We start from the raw sequence: 20,002 nt of genomic DNA, 5'->3' as shown, positions 1-20,002 counted from the left end.
AAAAGATTCATTTATAATTTCAGTGAGATGCGAGGCTATGTTTCTTGCACTTTGCTTAATGACTTTGTCAGGAATCCCATCACACCCACATGACATTTTATTTTTTAACTTATTTATAGCATTTAGTACCTCTGAATCAGTTACTGGATAAAGGAACATTGTCATGTCATTCATGGGGATTTTTACCTTGCTTTTGGAATTGCATTTAGTTTTAATTAAATTTATGGCTATATTTGTGAAATGTTCATTAAATATGTTGGCAATCTGAAGTGGGTCCTTAACAGTTTTACCCCCACTTTTAATGACAAATCTGTTATCTTTTCTTTTGTGTCTACCTATATTTTTATTTATTACCTCCCAAGTTGACTTCATTTTGTTGTTACATTTCTCAATATAGGTATCATTATCAAGCTTCTTAGCTGCAATTATTACTTTCTTGTACAGGCTTCTATAACATTTCACATGTGCTTTCAGTACTACATTTTTTCCTGGCTGATTTATTTAACTTTCTGAGAGTGTCTGATGACTTTCTAATCCCCTGTGTAACCCATGTTTTGGTTTTATGTTTAGTTTTGACTCTTTTTATAGGAAAGGCAACATCGAAGCAGTGTTTGTAGCTTTCAAGGAATGAGTCAAACTTTCTGTTGACATCACCACTTGATTCACTACCCCAGTTGTTATTTTCCAGAATGTAATTAAAAATTCTTATGCTGTCATCATTTATAAATCTCCTTTCTCTGTAATTGTTATTGATAACAGGGTCCTTGTAAGATGTGACATTTAAACTCAATTTGATACCCTTGTGATCCGAGAAACCAGTGTCAATTACTTCAGTGTTATATTCAAACTTGTCCTTCTTTTTAAATACTTGATCTATTATAGTTTCAGACATATTTCCGCATCTGGTAACTTCATTTACAGTTGCCATCATATTATGACACAAAAACAGATTGCACAGTTGCTGTTGTTTACTACAACCATTCTTAAAGTTAACATTAAAATCACCAAGAACAATTACATTATGTTTAAGTTCATTCAGCAGTCCCTCAAGGTTTTCCATAAAAATGGCAAAGTTGCCCAGTGGTGATCGGTACAAACACACAATAGTAATTTTTAATTTGGTTAGCTCACATATACTGTATTCAAAATCTTTCTCTATGCATTTTAGTTTACATTTAATTTCTTTTGATTCTACCCCTGTCCTAACATAAATACATGTCCCACCCCCTTTATGGTTGATTCTACAAAATTTGCTAATCATTTCAAAATTTGGAATAATTATGCTAGACGCTTGCATTTCTTTTACCCAGTGCTCACTTATGCATAGTATGTTAATGTCTTTTAGATAGTCAGTTAATAGAACTTCTATTTCAGCTAATTTACTTTCTAGTCCTTGCACATTTTGGTATACAACTGTTAAAGTTTCATGTAGTGTATTTGCTGCACTATTTACCTTTGTACTTTCTTGTTGCTGACACTGTAAAGATTCTGCCTTTTCTTCTTCTTCAAATTGCGAAGGTCCCATAAAAAATAGTCACTACGCACAGCAGCTCTTCTTATCCTGAGGCTCTTCCTTTGAGATGTCTGCAGAGCAGCTGATGAGTTTCTGGATCTAATTGAATGGTTCTTGGCTGTTGGTGTGGTTGCAGTCCTACTTACAAGTGAGCATGAAGCATTGAGTGTGTCAAATGTGCTGACAGCTTCATCCTTGGAGGTTTCAGGTGCACATGAGTTTACACTACGTTTGTAGGCTTTCTCATCTGAAGAAATTGTTTCCTCTTCAACTCTGCTGGATGTTCCTGACATTTCTGCTGGTACCCCATATTCTACCACTCCTTCAGATACTGGTACCGGTATGTTAGGTATCTCTCTCATCTTAGACGTTTCCTTGCAAATTTCCATTTGCTCAGTTACTGCTATGGTGAGGATACCAGGCAGTTTGTGTTGATCATGGAAATTATTTATTGCTTTCATAATTTGAGCACAGACATACAGTTGTCCTGCTCTATTTAGGAGATCTCCACTGTTTATGAAATGATGTTTTCTGAAATCTAGCTGGACAAATGTTGAATTTGGGTAGCACTTTGTTATTTTGTGAAGCAGTCTGTTAGTTTTTTTTTATTTCTTCGTTAACACGAGATTTCTTAAAAAAATCGTATGGAATGCTGGTTACCATCACATGTACATTTTTGAGCTTTTCGAGCGTCTCTCTTAGCGTTCGTCTTGCTGATAATACATCATTGCAGCGGACGTCTACTCCGCCCCCTAGGATTAGAACACAATCATTTTTCTTTATCTTGATACTCAGATTTTCACAGTTGTTGACGATCTCTTTCAGTGGAGCATCAGGTTTTATTACGCTAGTAACACTGCATCCTGAGTTATATAGGGTTTCTGCCAGTCTTTTTCCGAGACTGTCGGCAAGTATATGTACAGTAAAAGCATTATTTGTTGTGCTCAAGTCTTTATTATTTCTACAGTGTTGTATGATCACTCATAACATTTAGAATGTCAGTTACACATAAAATTATCTTTGCTTTCATAGATTGAGTTAAAGCAACACCTTTGTATAACAAAACATATCCAAAAGAATCTACTCCTCAAGTGGCAGCAGGAGAACACACATACTTGGCATTTGCAGGTTTTTGGAGCCAGGGGCTCCTCCTCCTTGCAGAAGGCTGTAAGGGTAGGAAGAGGGGTGAAGGAAAAAGACTGGTGAGGATTAGAAAATGGGGAGAGTTTGGAAAAGCAGCAACTTTTCCAAACTCTCCCCATTTCAGAATGCACACCTGTACTTTTCTTTCACCCTTCTTCCTTCCCCTTCAGTCACTACTTTTCTGAACTTTCCCATTTCATAATCCTCACCAGTCCTTTTCCTTCTCCTCTCCCCTTACCCTTCAACCATTCTGCCAGAAGAAGGGGGCACAGGCTTCAAAACTTGTAAATTTCAATACCGTTCTGTTAACAAACACTCTTTCATCATTCTCATACAGTAATAGAATGAAAATAATTTAAAGAGTAAACATCTCTTTCATCCTTTTTCAAATTAACAGCATGAAAAATTCCTCTAGAGCTGCTGATAATAGTTTTGGTAACATTGAGTCTCCTTGTCAAACACCTCTTTCATTTCTGAATTATCCACTATCTTGATGATGTCTAATGGAAGCTGTCACACTGATGGATGTACTCTTCAGTATACTGACATGGGTTGAATCTCGTACCTTCTTTCTCAGACATTTCTGCTTGCGTCTGTGTATGTGCGGATGGATATGTGTGTGTATGCGAGTGTATACCTGTCCGTTTTCCCCCCCTAAGGTAAGTATTTCTGCTCCTGGGATTGGAATGACTCCTTACCCTCTCCCTTAAAACCCACATCCTTTCGTCTTTCCCTCTCCTTCCCTCTTTCCTGATGAAGCAACCGTTGGTTGTGAAAGCTAGAATTTTGTGTGTATGTTTGTGTTTGTTTGTGTGTCTATCGACCTGCCAGTGCTTTCATTTGGTAAGTCACATCATCTTTGTTTTTAGCTACAATTATCTTAAAAATATTTTGTGTAGGTGGTGCTGAACACCCTTTTAAGATTAGGAATTGCATCATGCAATACACAGCTGTAATCATACTTGTATCTGACAGTCAGTCTTGATCACAATATGACCATTCATGGACTGTGAGAGATTATTTAACTGTATATTCCACAATTACAATAATTAATCAAAATATAGAAGTACTCCATTTTGGTTTAACACATATCACTAATCATGTACTTCTGTCAGCTAATGTAATCTAGCTATATGCTAGGAACAGCATCACATTCCATGGATCACTTGCACAATAAATCATGCTAGTATGGAATGAATCATTTTACATTCACCCGGCAAATTAATTTTTAAATAAGGTTACATGCTGAATATTTATAAGTTTTTTTAAAATTTTTCATTATTATTAAATCTACATATGTGAGTTAATAATTCCAATCCTCCACCTTGCACACATTACAATAATAGAAATTTCTCTGTGGAACAGAAGCTCTCAAGAAGCAACCTTTTCAGTTTGTTTTCAAATTTTACTTTGCTATCTGTCAGGTGTTTTATACCACTGAGTGAATTATTAAAATTTTTAGTTGCATCATTGAGCACCCATTATTGTGCTAAAGATAGCCTTAATGTGGAGTAAAAATGTCTTTTTGCTTCTGGCGTTGTAATTATGTACATCGTTCTTCCTTTTACTACATGCATTTTCTGAAAAGAGAACACAGCTGTGCAGTGTAATTAGAAGTGTGAGAACTGTTCAGCTGCTACGCCCGAAGAGATGAGTTATGTTTTGTGTTGGCTAAGAAACTGGTAACAGTCTGTCATCTGGCTTGCTATCATAACCATCCACTTAATATCAGTTGTCATGGGAATGAAAAGGAGATTTATTCAGCTGTTGTGGAACACCTCCATCCAGACTTCACAACCTTTCAAAACGTGGGCTGGCATGCTGCATATGGATTCCTTCTGCTGGATGCTGGAATATTGCTGGCACAATGTGGTGCAAGATCCTAGTCCACTGCAGTAGCGAGCTGAATTTCCAACATGCCATGGGCAAGTGCTGCACCGTCTTGATCACCTATGTGGCCAAGGGTGGGTATATGTCACTACAAAACTGGGCAGAGCAACTATAAATACTCATTGCTTAGACCCTAGCAGCACCTTGCCTCTGACTACTGCAATGCTGTGACATACTCCATGCCAGCTGTTGGCCCCATGTGGGTCAAGCAGCTTCAACCACATTTAGCAGTATCATCAGATAGCTGCTGTCATACAAGCGACTACTAGACCTGATGGTTCCAGGACACAAGCTGGTACCACCAAGAGAAGACCTCTGCTAGTGTGTCTTCATCTGGTACTCTATGAGTTATACTGAGATGACCACTACTGCCTGGGGTCACAATGCATGCCAGCAAACTTTTGACACCAATCTTTGTATGAATGTCTGCAGAATAAAGAATGTTATTGCTAACTGATATATATATATGTTTTTCTGTGCAGTGTTTTGTCTAAGCACTATGGATGTATGGTTCAGAATCAATCCACACATTAGTGTTAGATAGATTTTTTAAATCCTTCCTGTTTGTGTAAAGCATCCAGCCCAGCAGTGCTGAGATGATAGAGCAAAAACCACCTGAAAACTACATTTGGGCTCACCATCACAAACATTTTGGAATTACTTGAAGTGGATTCAAAGAAGCACTCACCTCCACAGTCATGACACATTACTGTATAGTCACCTCAGAAGTTACCAATTTTTTTATTGGGAAGGAAAACAAGACATGGAGTGACATTTAATTGTTAATTTGGTATGTGACTGAAACAAATAAAAGTTAACTGAGGTCAGATAATAAAGAATATAGCATCTGTTGGTGCACTTACGCTGAAATAGATCGTTCTTATATATTAGTTATTGTATATTATGTGGAAGTAAAGTAATATGTTTACAAAACTATAAGCACCTATTGCTGAATAAGGGATCTGAAGTTTATGCTTTGAGCATTGTTTGATCTTAAGCCAGCTCTGATGAAGTTACATGCTCTGATGCAAAACATACCCATTTCATAAAAGCAAGAAATGGGGAATTATGCCTATTCAAAAAAAGATTAATAACATAGCTCATTAGTCAAATTTTCTACAAATTGTCTGATTATCAAGGTTTTATGATTTAAAATTCCTGTTAAAATAACAGTTCTCACTGAAAAATGCATGGCAAGCTATAGAATATTGTGGTAACTATTTTCAAAGCATTGCAATGTAATCAAGTAAATATTAAGATTATTATAGAATTTAAACAGCAGCTATTTAATATAACCAAGGAAGATGTCTTTTTTTCCTTGAAAGTAGTGGCTTTTCTAATACTTTAGTAAATTCATTTAGCTAATAAGCACAAATAATGTTATGTAGTATAGTAGCAACTTAGGAATAATCCAGTGAACAAATTTAGATGAGTTGCTTGCCTTTCCTTAATTTGTACTTCATCTCATTTTACATCCCTGAATGTCCTCCCACTTGATTGGATTTGCAGAAGATGATGAATGGGGGAATGAATGAGTCTGTATCTTTCTGCCCTTTAAGATGTTTTTACTCTGCTTTTTACATGTCAAAAATTGCTTGCAATTCGAAACTGGTTTGTATCACCACATTGCCTTCAAATTATTTGTTGTTTGACAAAATATAGGTATGTTCATTTTTAGTTCCAGTTGATCTTTGACAAATATACTTTCTATTTGTCTACTGATGAATCCTTCACTCTGCAGTGGAGTGTGCACTATTTCAAAACACAGACTACAGCTGTATGACGGACTGGTATGTGAACTCAGATTATCACCTTTTGCAGGTGATGATGTGACCATCCAAGTTACAACTCACAAGCAACATTCACAGTTTCAGTTCTGTCATTTCCTCTTTCTTGCTGTGCTAACTTCAGAAAAGTTTTGCTGCACACCTTCTTGGACTAATACTCCTGGATGACAGGATGCTACATAGGAATGGCTAAGCTACAGCCAAGGACTGGTTTCAAATTGAATCCTCCACTTCGTGGTAGATAGTGTCCAGTTTCGCACTACCTGGTACACTGAAATCCTGTAGTGGACTAGGACCTGCAGATTGAAGATGCAATCTGGAAACAAACTGTAAGATGTCACTAAGCTATATCTCTACTATATCCTTTATTCAGAGAGTGCTGATTCAGCAAAATATGCCACAGATCTTCTATGTAGTTTGGAATGTAGGGAAGAGGTTCTGGCAGAATTTAAGCTGTGAGGGTGAGTCATGAATTGCATGTGGGTAGGTCAGTCAGTACAAGTGCTACTCATATTAAGCAAGTCCTAGGTTTGATAAACATTTTTAACCTATTGATTTCCTTTGTATGGGTGTGTTAAGAAAAAAACATGTGCTTCTATTTAATTTCTACTAAAGTGTGTTCTCTCTCTTTTCTACTACCAGGATGAAATTGACAGAACAATGTGTATAAATGAAGTACTGAATTAATTATGTTCCTTATATTTATATTTAAGCATCATTAAGTATCTTATTTCCACATATATGAAGTAGCAAACATGTGAGTATTATTTTTCAACTGATAAATGTTATTTAAAAATGGTTTCATGTATCAACAGTATTGAGAACTAAGCTAAGAATAAACAAATAAAATAATTTAACAAATAAAAAAAATCTTTTATTCACTAAGTTTTAAGAAGTACATGCAAAAGTTACAATAATACTGAACAGGTACTCACAAAACTGTATATATCTATGATTATGAATATCATCAAATTTCTTTGTAGCTAAAACTCCTCATGAGATTCTGATAACATTGCATTTTTGTTGAATATGACTGCCATGAAAAACAGTCATTGATCATGTTTCCTATGCCTCACACAATAAATTCTCTCAATGATATTATACAACACTACATATCTAAATAATAACTGAGTTGCCTGAATGTATTTACAGAATTTTATACAGTTACTGTGAATCTTTCACATAATGCATTCATCCATAACACTTCAATCACAAAATCATCACATTAAAAGAATTTGAAGGTACTGTTAATTATCAAAATACTTGTTATCAAAAGGGCAATATGGCACCTTGAGACAGTTTTGGTGGAGCTAATAGTGTTTGTATCACTGGGGCATGCCAGTAGATTGCTGGTACATCTGGAAGTACAGCCCTCTTGCAGCAAGCAGCTGATCATGCCTTCCCATTTCAGCAATTTTTCCATTCTTCAGCACACATATAGTGTCTGCATTCTGCACTGTTGCTAACCTGTGGGCTATTGTAATGCAAGTTCTTCCCTCTGAAGCTTGATCCAATGCTTCCTGCACAACCTACAAAATAAAACATTACATGCCTTAAAGTAAAATAGTAGGACCAATTATAATGCTATATTTTGTCTCCAGCTCTGAAAATTATTCCCCATATTTATAAAACACTAACAGTTATTTTAAAACGTTTACTCCTTATATTTAACTATGATCAATAATGAAAAATAGAAAAGAGAATGTGCAATATTTAACTATAGGTACCCATGTTCAGAATGTAACACAATAAACTGACAATAGACTAAATATTTTGCAATTGGTAGCACTTCAAAATTAACATGCATGGTAGAAAGTAAATGCCAAGCAGTTAATTGTTCACTTTTTAATTGCATAAAGTCAATATGTAGTTCATCGTATAACAGTGTGTTTACCAAGCTTCCCAGAAATGATAGAACAATTTTTCAAAAGAGCCTCTTAGATCCTACATCCACATCTACATGGATACTCCACAATCCACCATACAGTGTGTGGACGATGGTACCCTGTACCACTACTAGTCATTCTCATTCCTGTTCTATTCACAAATAGAGTGAGGGCAAAATGACCGCCTATGTGCCTCCGTATGAGCCCTAATTTCTCATATCTTATCTTCACGGTCCTTATGCAAAATGTATGTCGGTGACAGTAGAATCATTCTGCATCAGCTTCAAATGCTGGTTCTCTAAATTTTCTCAGTAGTGTTCCTCAAAAAGAATATTGCCTTTCCTCAAGCTATTCCAATTTGAGTTCCCAAAGCATGTCTGTAACAATCGTGTGTTGTTTGAACCTACCAGTAACAAATCTAGCAGCTTGCGTCTGGATTGCTTCAATGTCTTCCTTTAATTCAACCTGTATGGATCCCAAACACTCGTTCAATATTCAAGAATATGTTGCCTTAGCATCTTATATGTGATCTTCTTTACAGATGAACCACAATTTCCTAGAATCCTCCCAATAAACTGAAGTCAACCATTAACCTTCCCTACCACAGTCCTTATATGCAAATTCCATTTCATACCGCTTTGCAATACTAAGCCCAAATATTTAAACATGTTTTTGTCAAGCAGGACACTACTAATGCTGTATATGAACATTACAGGTCTGTTTTTCCTACTCATCTGTATTACTTTACAGTTTTCTACATTGAGAGCTAGCTGCCATTCATTACACCAACTAGAAATTTTATCATTTTGTATCCTCCTACAGTCACTTAACTTTGACACCTTACCAGACACCTCAGCATCATCATCAAACAACTGCAGACTGCTGACCATCCTATCCACCAAATCATTTATGTATGTAGAGAATAATAGCAGTCCTATTTCCCTGGGGCACTGCTGACAATACCCTCATCTCTGATGGACACTCACCATCGAGAACAACATACTGGGTTCTATAACTTAAGAAGTCTTCAAGCCAGTCGTATATATGTGAACCTGTTCTATAAGCTCGTACCGTTTTTAACTGCCTGCAGTGGAGCACTGTGTCAGACACTTTCTGGTAATCTAGAAATACAAAATCTGCCTGTTACCCTTCACAGTACATCATGTAAGAAAAGGGCAAGCACTAGCAATACTTTCTGGAATTATGCTGATTCATGTTCATAAGATTCTCAGTCTCAAGAATATTTATTATATTTGAATTGAGAATGTATTCAATGACTCTGCAGCAAACCAGTGTTAGAGATCTTTTTCTGTTCTTTCACCCTTCTTACGTACAGGAGTCACCTGTGCTTTTTTCTAATTGCTTCGGACATTGCACTAGGGGAGATATTCATGATAAATGCAAGCTAGGTAAGGACCCAATGCTGTAGAGTACTCTTTAAACAACCAAATTGGGGTTCCATCCAGACTTACCTGTTTTTAACTCTTTCAGTTGCTTCTCCACACCAGGGATGCTGGATTTCCTATGTTCTGAGAAACTCGTTTCCAATGCACAACACAGTTTCAGAAAAAGATGATCTACTGATGCTCCTGTTTTTGAATTTGTAAGTAAAGAGCTTCATGAGTGAGACAGGTGGGAATATGTCATTGGTGCCTTGATCTGCCTGATGCTTTTAACACCATAGGTCACAGCACATTAAAGCAGTAATTCATTCATACACTGCTGGCCATTAACAATGTAACACACAATGGCAACATGGAACAAATATCAGACTGGCAGGAAACATACTATACCCTTGGATATGTGAATGATTAGCATTACAGTGCAGCCACACAAAGTAATTACGAGTAATGATATCTACATTCCATGTAAAAGGAAAGTTTGCACAGCAGGTTTCTCATTCATAAATCATATTCAAATGTTGTTTGTGTATGGGGTGATTGTGTTATGCCTCGAATAAGAAGGAACATGTCTTCTTGCAGATTTATTTCCTTGAGGAATGGTGTACTGAGATATTAAACTCCTATTTGACTAAACTCTGATGTAAATCTCAACAGGGCAGTCACCAACCAGAACAGCAAATTCAAAAGTATTGACTGGATGATAAACTCATTCATTTCTGATTATTTTTATGTGTCCTGGTGGTGTAATTGTAACTGGAATACCTCACAGACACGATCTGATGACTGCTTCCTGCGTAAATTTCGAAATTAAAAAGGCAAACAGGCAGTTCCGCAAGATCTGCAAAATGTACCCAAATGCACATTTTCTTAGTGTGGACTTTCTTCAAAGGTGCAACTACACAAAACATGGAATGCATCTGAACAGAAGTGGCAAAAGGTTACTCAATGAAAAAATTGTATGTACACTAGAAAGACTCAGTTTGCAAGATAACAGTCTTCACAATACAGCCATCCCAATGATGTATCCAAAAACAGTCGAGCAGCTATCAGTATCAGTTGATTACCACTTCAAAAGCAATGGTACTGTAAATACAACTCCTGCTAACATGCCAACAGAGAGAACAGTGACAGAAGCAGTAGGTCTACCTGAAACGTGAAGTCAACAAAAGCTACATTAACAGGAGCACCAGTCCCAGCGATGACAGAATCACCCAGGCAGCCAATAGTATCACCAGCAACCACAAATGAGAAGACAACTACAACAGATAGAATGGTGTCTAGTGGAAGAAATGTCGTGCCGCCTTCCCGTTTCAATGATTTTTTATGTGCAGGCCTGAAGAAGAAAAAGCCAATACCCTAAACAGTGTCAAATGTTTACTACCACATGACTTTAGGTAGACTCCTCTGGAATCTCAGTCAAGAAATAACAGCACTGACAAAATAAAGAAGGTAGGGTTATCAATTTTTCATCAAAATGTGAGAAGCCTCCCTAACTAAATAGACCAATTGCTTATCAACATTAATGAGAAAGACTGTATAAATAATGCCCAGATATTGTACTTCACTGATCACCATGTTACTAGCAACTGCATCATGCCCTTTTCACCAGGTTACAACTTAGCAACCCAATAATGTAGAGTCAATGAAGAAGTGGGGGGAGTGGCAATATACGTTAAGGAAAATTTTGGCTACAAAGTAATTGACATTACAAAATACTGTATAGACCAACATTTTGAAGCATGTGCTACTGAAATAAAAACTAATCTCAATTCATTAATAGCCCTGGCTGTTTACAGGGCACCATCAGGAAATATAAAAATGTTTTTTAGCCTCATGGACCAGGTATTGTCAGTTTTATTTTCAAAAACAAAGGATACTGTAGCCTTAGGTGATTTTAATGTAGACTGTCTGACTGAAAATAACAATATAAGTAACTTCCAGAATGTGATGTCCACTTATAATCTGAATTCAGTAATCTATTTTCCCACTAGAATCACACCAGATTCCCAAACTATGATAGACAATGTATTTTTATATGTACGTAGATACCAGAACATTAATGTAAACCAGGTTATAAATGGTCTCACAGACCATGATGGTCAATTAATAATTCTTTACAGTGTTAACCCTCTTGTTAAACTATCTCCCCAGTGGAAATGTATAAGAATAATGAACAAAGAGGCAAAAGAATCCTTCAACTGTAAGTTGCAGCTAATGGACTGGTCCTTTATTTACAACATTGGTAATGCTAATGACAAATTTAACTATTTTATAAATGATTTTTCTGCCCTTTTTGAAGAATCTTTTCCAAAGAAATGGGTCAAAAATATTAATCCAAATTCCGTAAGTAAGCCTTGGATCACAGAAGAAATTTATGCTAAAATCAGAACAACTAATGATACACAAAAATGGAATCAGTATAGATTGTACTGCAAAATTTTAAAGAAAGTAATACAGGAGTCAAAAGCCCTTTTCTATAAGGAGAAAATAGATAAATCTAATAATAAAATGAAAACAATTTGGAACATTATAAAAAGTGAGACAAAGACAAAACAAGCGACACAGATGACCTAAAAATCAGGCATGGGGGTAACTTAATAGAAAATCAAAAAAGTGTGGCTGAAATTTTTAACAAACATTTCCTGTCAGTAACCCAACAAATTGGCTGTAGGCCCTCTGTTGAGGAAGCTATGACTTTATTTCAGGATGCATACTCCAACATAATACCAGAAATGTACATTAATCCTATCTCTGTAGAGGAAATTCAAACAGTCATCTGGTCTTTAAAGTGTAAGAACTCTGCAGGAGTAGATAATGTATCCAATAATTTATTGAAATTTTCATGTATATGGATCAGTGATATTCTGTGCCATATTTTTGATACTTCATTTCAACAAGGCATTTTTCCTGAAAGACTCAAGTATGCCATTGTGAAGCCCCTACACAAGAAGGGTGATAGAGCTGAGCTCACTAACTACTGCCCTATTTCACTGTTAACAGCCTTCTCTAAAATTCTAGAAAAATTAATGCACAATAAAATTACTGAACACCTCATAATGAACGGACTTATCAACAAGAGCCAGTTTGGCTTTCAAAGGGGCTGTTCAACTGAGGATGCAGTGTATGCACTTACAAATGAAGTACTTGAATGTCTAAATCAAAAAATGATAGGAATTGGTGTTTTCTGTGACTTATCAAAGGCATTTGATTGTGTAGATCACCACATTCTCATGCAGAAAGCCAAACTACTTGGAATAAGCGGTGTCGCAAGTAACTGGCTGCAATCTTATCTTCAGGAAAGAAAACAGAAAGAAATTTTACACAGCTCAGATGAGTCAAGGGATACCTCCGCTCAGTCTGAATGGACTTCTATTAGTTGTGGTGTGCCTCAAGGCTCAATTCTGGGGCCACTGTTGTTTTTGATGTTTATAAATGATTTACCATTGTGTGCAGGCCTGCCTTGCAAATTTACTCTTTTTGCTGACGATACCACCATCTTCATGAGTGGAAAATCAGATGTTAATTTCAAGGAGTCAGTTAACAACATACTTTCTGAAGTGATTAACTGGTTCAGTGTTAATGGTCTCTCTCTAAACTCAAGTAAGACAAATTTTATACAGTTCCATACAAAAACAAAAAAAGTGAGAGAAATAAATGTAACATGTGGAAATCAACCAATAGAAAGAATGGATGTGTCTAAATTTCTTGGAGTACATATTGATAGCAAAATGAACTGGTCCTTCCATGTACAACAGACCCTAAAAAAATTGAGCTTGGCTATGTATGCTATCAGAATGATGTCTTCCATTGGAGATTTAACCACTATGAAGTCCACATACTATGGGTATTTTCACTCCGTTATGTGTTATGGAATTATCTTCTGGGGAAATTTAGCTTTGGCAAAGAAAATTTTTGTGGCCCAGAAAAGGGCTATTAGAATTATGTGCAGAGTACCCCCTAGGACATCATGCCGTAACCTTTTCAAAAAACTGCAAATAATGACCACTGTATCCCAGTACATATATTCGCTGATGTGTTTTGTAATTAAGAACCCTTCACAATTTCCATCAAATAAGAACTATCACAAATATAATACAAGAGGGAAAGAAAATCCTCATTGTGAACTTAAGAACCTGACAGTTGTTCAGAGAGGTGTCAAATGGTCAGGAACAAAAATTTTTAACCATCTCCCTGACCAGGTAAAATGTTTAAGAGAAAATGAATCTCTTTTTAAAGCAAAACTAAAGGAATATTTGTTAAATATGTCTGGTTATACATTAGAAGAGTTTTATGATGCAAAAAGGGAAATAGCATTTAGATAGAATTATCCATCTTGTTAACAAAGAAATGTGCTTGCAATTTTTCTCCAAAGTAAAACATGAAATTTTGTATTAACACTCAAAGAAATCTGCTGTTATATGTACAATATCTGTTTTTCCTCTAAACTTTGTATTAACTATATGCAGTTATGTAGAACATTTTTTATATATTTAATGAGGACTGTTTTGTATCTTTTTGTATGTTTGTTGTGTTGTATGTTTGACTCGTTCCACACCTCATGTGACGTGCTCACAATACGAGATCTACGGAACATGAAATAAATAAATAAATAAATGAGTATACAGGGCAGACCATTATAATCTGTAATGGGGTAGAACTAGGGATGGAGATAAGATATAGCAAAATGTTTTAGATAAAGTTGTAGGTGGCAAAGAGGGTCACGTATTGCTACTCATGGCCATGACTTCGAAAGTAATTTTCAAGGTAATTTGGAGATTAAAGGATTTTAAAAAAATGGGAACTCTAATATTTGATTCAAGATTTGAGGAAAAGGGTGACAAATTTTACGTATAAAATGATACATTATTCGAGGTCATGGCTGGTTCATTGAAGGTCAAATAAGCAAATATATTTTTTTAATTCTAGTAGAAATTAATTTAGAATAGAGGAGGGCTACAGCAAAATACAATGTCAGATACAAACTGGAAGGGGCATCCCAAGGAATGAGATGTGAGGGAACGCATTCAGAAACTTGTAAATCAATTATCTAAATTTTATTTGTGTTTGTCCTGTTGTGCATATGCCACAATAATATTTATACACTGTGATGTATTTATTTTAGGCAATAAACACATTAATTACAACTTTAACTTCAAATCTCTGTTAATCTTACCAAATCTGATGTCACAAATAGGGGTTCCACGAAACAAAACTCTACTTTTGAATGACCTTCAGTAATTACCTTTAAATTCATGGATATTGGTAAAGGTATGTGACCCTTATGCCCCTTTCAGTCTGCATCTGACATTGTATTTTTCTGTATCCATCCTCTATTCTGAGTTAATATGTACTAGAATTAAAAACATATTTGATTATTTGGCTTTGATTGAACCTTGCCATGACCTTAAATAATACATGATTTTACAATTTGCCACTCTTTTCAAATCCAGAATCATATATTAGGGCTCCCATTAAAAAAAAATATACTTTGGCCTCCAAATCACCTTGAAAATCATGATTAATGTTACAGTCATTAATTAGTAGCAATGCATGATCCTCTTTGCCACCTACAACTTTTATCTACAAAATTTTGCTATATCTCATCTCCAATATGGATTAAAATGGTCCATCCTTTAGTTGTGTGTGAATTTACTGCCAAAATAGAAGCCATGTAGCCAAAAAGATAGTGTATGAGGAGTGCAAAGATGAACACATTTCAAGTTTACAATTAGTAACTAACACTCTAACAAGGGAAAATGACAGTCTTAAGAACAAAAATATAAATCTGAGGTCAAATTAAAACATGCCTGCACTGCCGCAAGATATTGCTGTTCAACTGCCAGAACAGAAGAAAAGTAAGTGCAGTAACTGTCGCAGAGCCGATTGGATGCACCTGAATCAGCAGTAATTTCTGTTTTATACGCAGGATGTAGTTTATCTTTTGTTTTCACATGCTTCTGTGTTGAAGCAAATTGTGTCTGTGTATTTTGCTATGTAGACCAGTGTTTGCCAACTTACTATATGTTTTCTGCATAAACTGTAGCACATTAGCTTCGCATGAACTAACTTTGGAGTTTAGTAAACCAGAAGCAGTGTGGCAGCTGGACTTAGATTGCACTGAGTTCTGGGGTTAGTGTTACATTACTTGTGGTACAGATAAAAACTGATTAAAGATGTATGAATGGACAGGGACTGCACATATTGTGTACAGATGCAGGGGGAATTGGCCATGGTTACAAGCTTCAGGCTGTTGTCCTGGGCTGCAGTGGTATTGGGGCACCTGAGATGAATGCTTTTGCACTTCTGTAGCCTATAATGTTGCGTGGAATCCCTGGTGTTGCTGTGCCTTCCAATTCACACATCCTGATGAGTTGGCACTTACCAGACGGTGATTGGCAAACAGTGGGGGCTCACAAATCTCTGGGTGGAAGATGAAAGTGGGTCCCATCCATCCCCCCATGTCTTAAAATAGGTTTGAGGTACTGCATACTGCTGAAAGTACATCTGAGATAGCATGGTATCTGTTTAGATTAGATTAGATTAGATTTACTTTCATTCCAATTGATCCGTAGTTTGGAGGTCCTCCAGGATGTGGAACATGTCAGGAAAACAACAATACATGACAAATATTTACAACTAAAACAAATAAGCTAATGTACCATTCCACAGGTCCCAAGTGGAATGATCGTCATTTTTTAATGAACACTAAGAGTCATTTTACAAATACTAATGCACTGAATTTAAAATAAAAAAGTTTTTTATTTATTTATAAGGTAATACAACTACTGTAATACTTATGTACAATGAACACATTACTGCACTGAAATGATGCAGAAGTTAGATTATACTAAAACACACACACACACACACACACACACACAAATTTTCAATGAACAGATTACTGCACTGAAATGGTGCAGAAGTTAGATTATACTAACACACACACACACACACACACACACACACACACACACACACACAAATTTTCAATGAACACATTACTGCACTGAAATTGTGCAGAAGTTATGTTGTACTTATATACAAATCAGTTGGTTTTACTAAGAAATTCATCAATGGAGTAGAAGGAGTTGGCCACAAATAAATCCTTTAGGCTTCTCTTAAACTGAATTTCATTGGTTGTTAAGCTTTTTATGGCTGCTGGCAGTTACTGAAAATGTGTGTTCCTGAATAATGCACACCTTTTTGTACAAGACTAAGTGACTTTAAATCCTTGTGAAGATTATTCTTATTTCTAGTATTGATTCCATGAATTAAGCTGTTGGTTTGAAAAAGTGATATATTTTTAATGACAAATTTCATTAAGGAATAAATATATTGGGAAGCAGGAGTTAGTATCCCTAGTTCCCTAAACAGGCTTCTGCAGGATTTTCTTGAGTTCACACCACATATAACTCTCACTGCACGTTTTTGTGCCCGGAAAACTTTAGCTTGCCTTGATGAATTACCCCAAAAAATAATCCCATATGACATTATGGAATGAAAGTAAGCATAGTATGCCAGCTTTTTCATTTTTATATCCCCTATGTCTGACAAAATTCGCATTGCAAACAGAGATTTGTTAAGACGCTTCGGCAGTTCTGTGGTGTGCTCCTCCCAGTTGAATTTATTATCAAGCTGTAATCCCAAGAATTTAACACTGTCCACTTCTTCTATCTTCTTGTCATTGTATGTTAGACATATACTCTTGGGACACCCCTTACAAGTTCTGAACTGCATGTAGTGTGTTTTTTCAAAGTTTTGTGACAAAGAATTGGCTAGGAACCAGTGATTAATGTCCACAAATATTTTATTGGCTGATCTTTCTAAGACTACACTTGATTTGCTATTTATTGCAATGTTTGTATCATCGGCAAACAAAACAAACTTGGCATCTGGTAATGTTACTGATGAAAGGTCATTGATATACACGAGAAAAAGTAAGGGCCCCAAAATGGAACCTTGTGGGACCCCACATGTAATTAGTTCCCAGTTGGATGGATGTTGCCTGTTGAGATGGTGGGGAATCTTCCTGAGAGGTCTGCATAAGTGTGGAGGATGGGATTTGCTTGTAATTGGAAGAAGCTCCAATGTTAGCAAGTGATGGAGCCCCTCGCGGAAATAGTGGGCAGGTTGGGAAAGAAGGCCAATGTCTGCCATGTTTGCTTGCCAGGGGTCTGAACCAAGATGTGGAGGAGTCTCTGCTGCCAGCGATTAAGTGCAGCAGATGCACCCAGCTGCAAATTGTGGTTCATGTAAGCATGAATGATGACTGTGAGCTGGGTTCAAAGGCCATTGTCAGATCCTAGAGACAGCTGGCTGATTTGGGGAAGACAGCTAGCTTCGCTTGGCTTATGGGGCAGAAGCAGATGTGGTCCTCTGGTTTGAGCTAAGTGGAGAGCTTCAATTATAGAACCCCCTTAGAAGGACAGGAATGCCATAGACACAGGATGCAGCTATCAGGATAGTGGAGTACATGTGGTGTGTACCTGTGGGTTTTTTTTAGGATAAAGAAGACCCTCCACAGGCCTGATAAGATGTTCTGGTTCCAGACAGGCTCACATTCATCACAGCAGGTCAGAGAATGAAAATGTTAACATAGTATTAGTTGACTGCAGGAGTGCTTATGGGAAGGTCCCAGAACTAGTCTTGCCTATAAGTGATAACAATGCCCATAGGGCACTAAGGACAGAAAGCTATCTGGTACAAGATGTAATTCTAAACTCTGATAGGAATATCTTGCTCTTTTTTGGTAGGAGCTCAGCCATTCATGTACACACAACCAAACAGACACCCAAATGTCTATGCTTATAGTAGCAACACGGCTTATTATTTCATATCAATTATCTAAAAGTAGTTGCCTTGTGTATATAGGGGTACGGAGGGGATAGGGAAGGATGCACAAGGCAAGGAGGGAATAGCGGGGTACTGTGATGCAGGTCTTTTGCCAGATGACATACAACAAGATGAAGGGAGCTCAGAGAGTAGAGCATATAAGGGATAGAGGATGGGGAGGGAAGGAGAGGACAGTGGTGGTGAAGAGGGAGCCAGGGAGGGGAGATAGCAATGATGAGGGGTGGAAAAAAGGGGGAGAGGCATGGAGAAAAAGAGAAGAGGGCTGCAGAGAAGGGGGAAGGGGAGGGGAGAGACAGGGGGCAGGGAGGGAAAGGAAAAGTGTTCATGGGGGGGGGGGGGGAGAAGAGTGGTGGGAGAAGGCAGTGCAGAATCAGGATGGGGAAATAGTGGTGTGGAGAAAGGAGAGAACGAAAGAGGTAAGGGAAGGCAGTGTGAAACAAGTTAGGAGAGTTTTACATCAGGGGGATTGCGAGAGTGCAGGTTATGCTGGAGAGACAAGTCTCACCTGTGTAGTGCAGAGAAACTTGCACTGGAAGGGAGTATCCAAATGGCCCAGTAGTGGCGTACCTGTTGAAGTCATTATGTTGTGGTGTCTAGCATGTTTGGCACCTGGATGGTCAACCCAAAGTTTGGCCATGGCCGTTCATGCACAAAGACAGTTGTGTACTTGTCATGCCCATATAGAATGTCGTACAGTAATTGCAGTATAGATAATGTATAACATGGCTGTTTTCACACACAGGCTGGCCTTTTACTGGGTTGAAGACTCCTGTGATTGGACTGCAGTGAGAGCTATTGAGCACATGTAAGGGACAGGTCTTTAACTTTGATTGACCACAAAGACATGATTGGGAGTAGGATTTGAGTAGGGATGGATGAAGATATTCTCTGGTTAAATGGTTGGTGGGATACTATTTTGAGTGATGAGGATTATATTTTGGGTAGGATATCTCTTGTTGCAGGGGACAATGAACTGTAGTCAAAGCCCCAATGAAGGATATAGTTGAGCAAAACGAGGATAATGGAATGTAGTCAAATTAAATCTGGTGATGCTGAGGGGATTAGATTAGGAAATGAGACACTTAAAGTAGTAAAGGAGTTTTGCTATTTAGGGAGTAAAATAACTGATGATGGTCGAAGTAGAGAGGATATAAAATGTAGACTGGCAATGGCAAGGAAATCGTTTCTGAAGAAGAGAAATTTGTTAACATCGAGTATAGATTTAAGTATCAGGAAGTCGTTTCCGAAAGTATTTGTATGGAGTGTAGCCATGTATGGAAGTGAAACATGGATAATAACCAGTTTGGACAAGAAGAGAATAGAAGCTTTCGAAATGTGGTGCTACAGAAGAATGCTGAAGATAAGGTGGGTAGATCACTTAACTAATGAGGAGGTATTGAATAGGATTGGGGAGAAGAGAAGTTTGTGGCACAACTTGACCAGAAGAAGGGATCAATTGGTAGGACATGTTTTGAGGCATCAAGGGATCACAAATTTAGCATTGGAGGGCAGCGTGGAGGGTAAAAA

General features: G+C 37.1%; 1 protein-coding gene across 4 annotated transcripts in view; it reads right to left on the bottom strand.

Annotated features, from left to right (window-relative positions):
• Nucleotides 1-7,316: 7,316 nt before the first annotated feature.
• The window catches only part of LOC126199000 (multidrug resistance protein homolog 49-like), a 368,814-nt gene continuing 356,128 nt past the window's right edge, over nt 7,317-20,002 (bottom strand). For all 4 annotated transcript variants that reach the window (XM_049935679.1, XM_049935676.1, XM_049935680.1 and 1 more), the window contains exon 24: nt 7,317-7,862. In XM_049935679.1, the coding sequence (XP_049791636.1) occupies nt 7,659-7,862 (204 nt within the window). In that variant the 3' untranslated portion in view covers nt 7,317-7,658. The remainder of the gene's footprint in view (nt 7,863-20,002) is intronic.

This window comes from Schistocerca nitens, chromosome 8, assembly GCF_023898315.1.
Source record: "Schistocerca nitens isolate TAMUIC-IGC-003100 chromosome 8, iqSchNite1.1, whole genome shotgun sequence".
NCBI lineage: Eukaryota > Metazoa > Arthropoda > Insecta > Orthoptera > Acrididae > Schistocerca > Schistocerca nitens.
The sequence above is the reverse complement of the archived record's forward strand: the minus strand, read 5'-3'. Positions and strand labels throughout refer to the sequence as shown.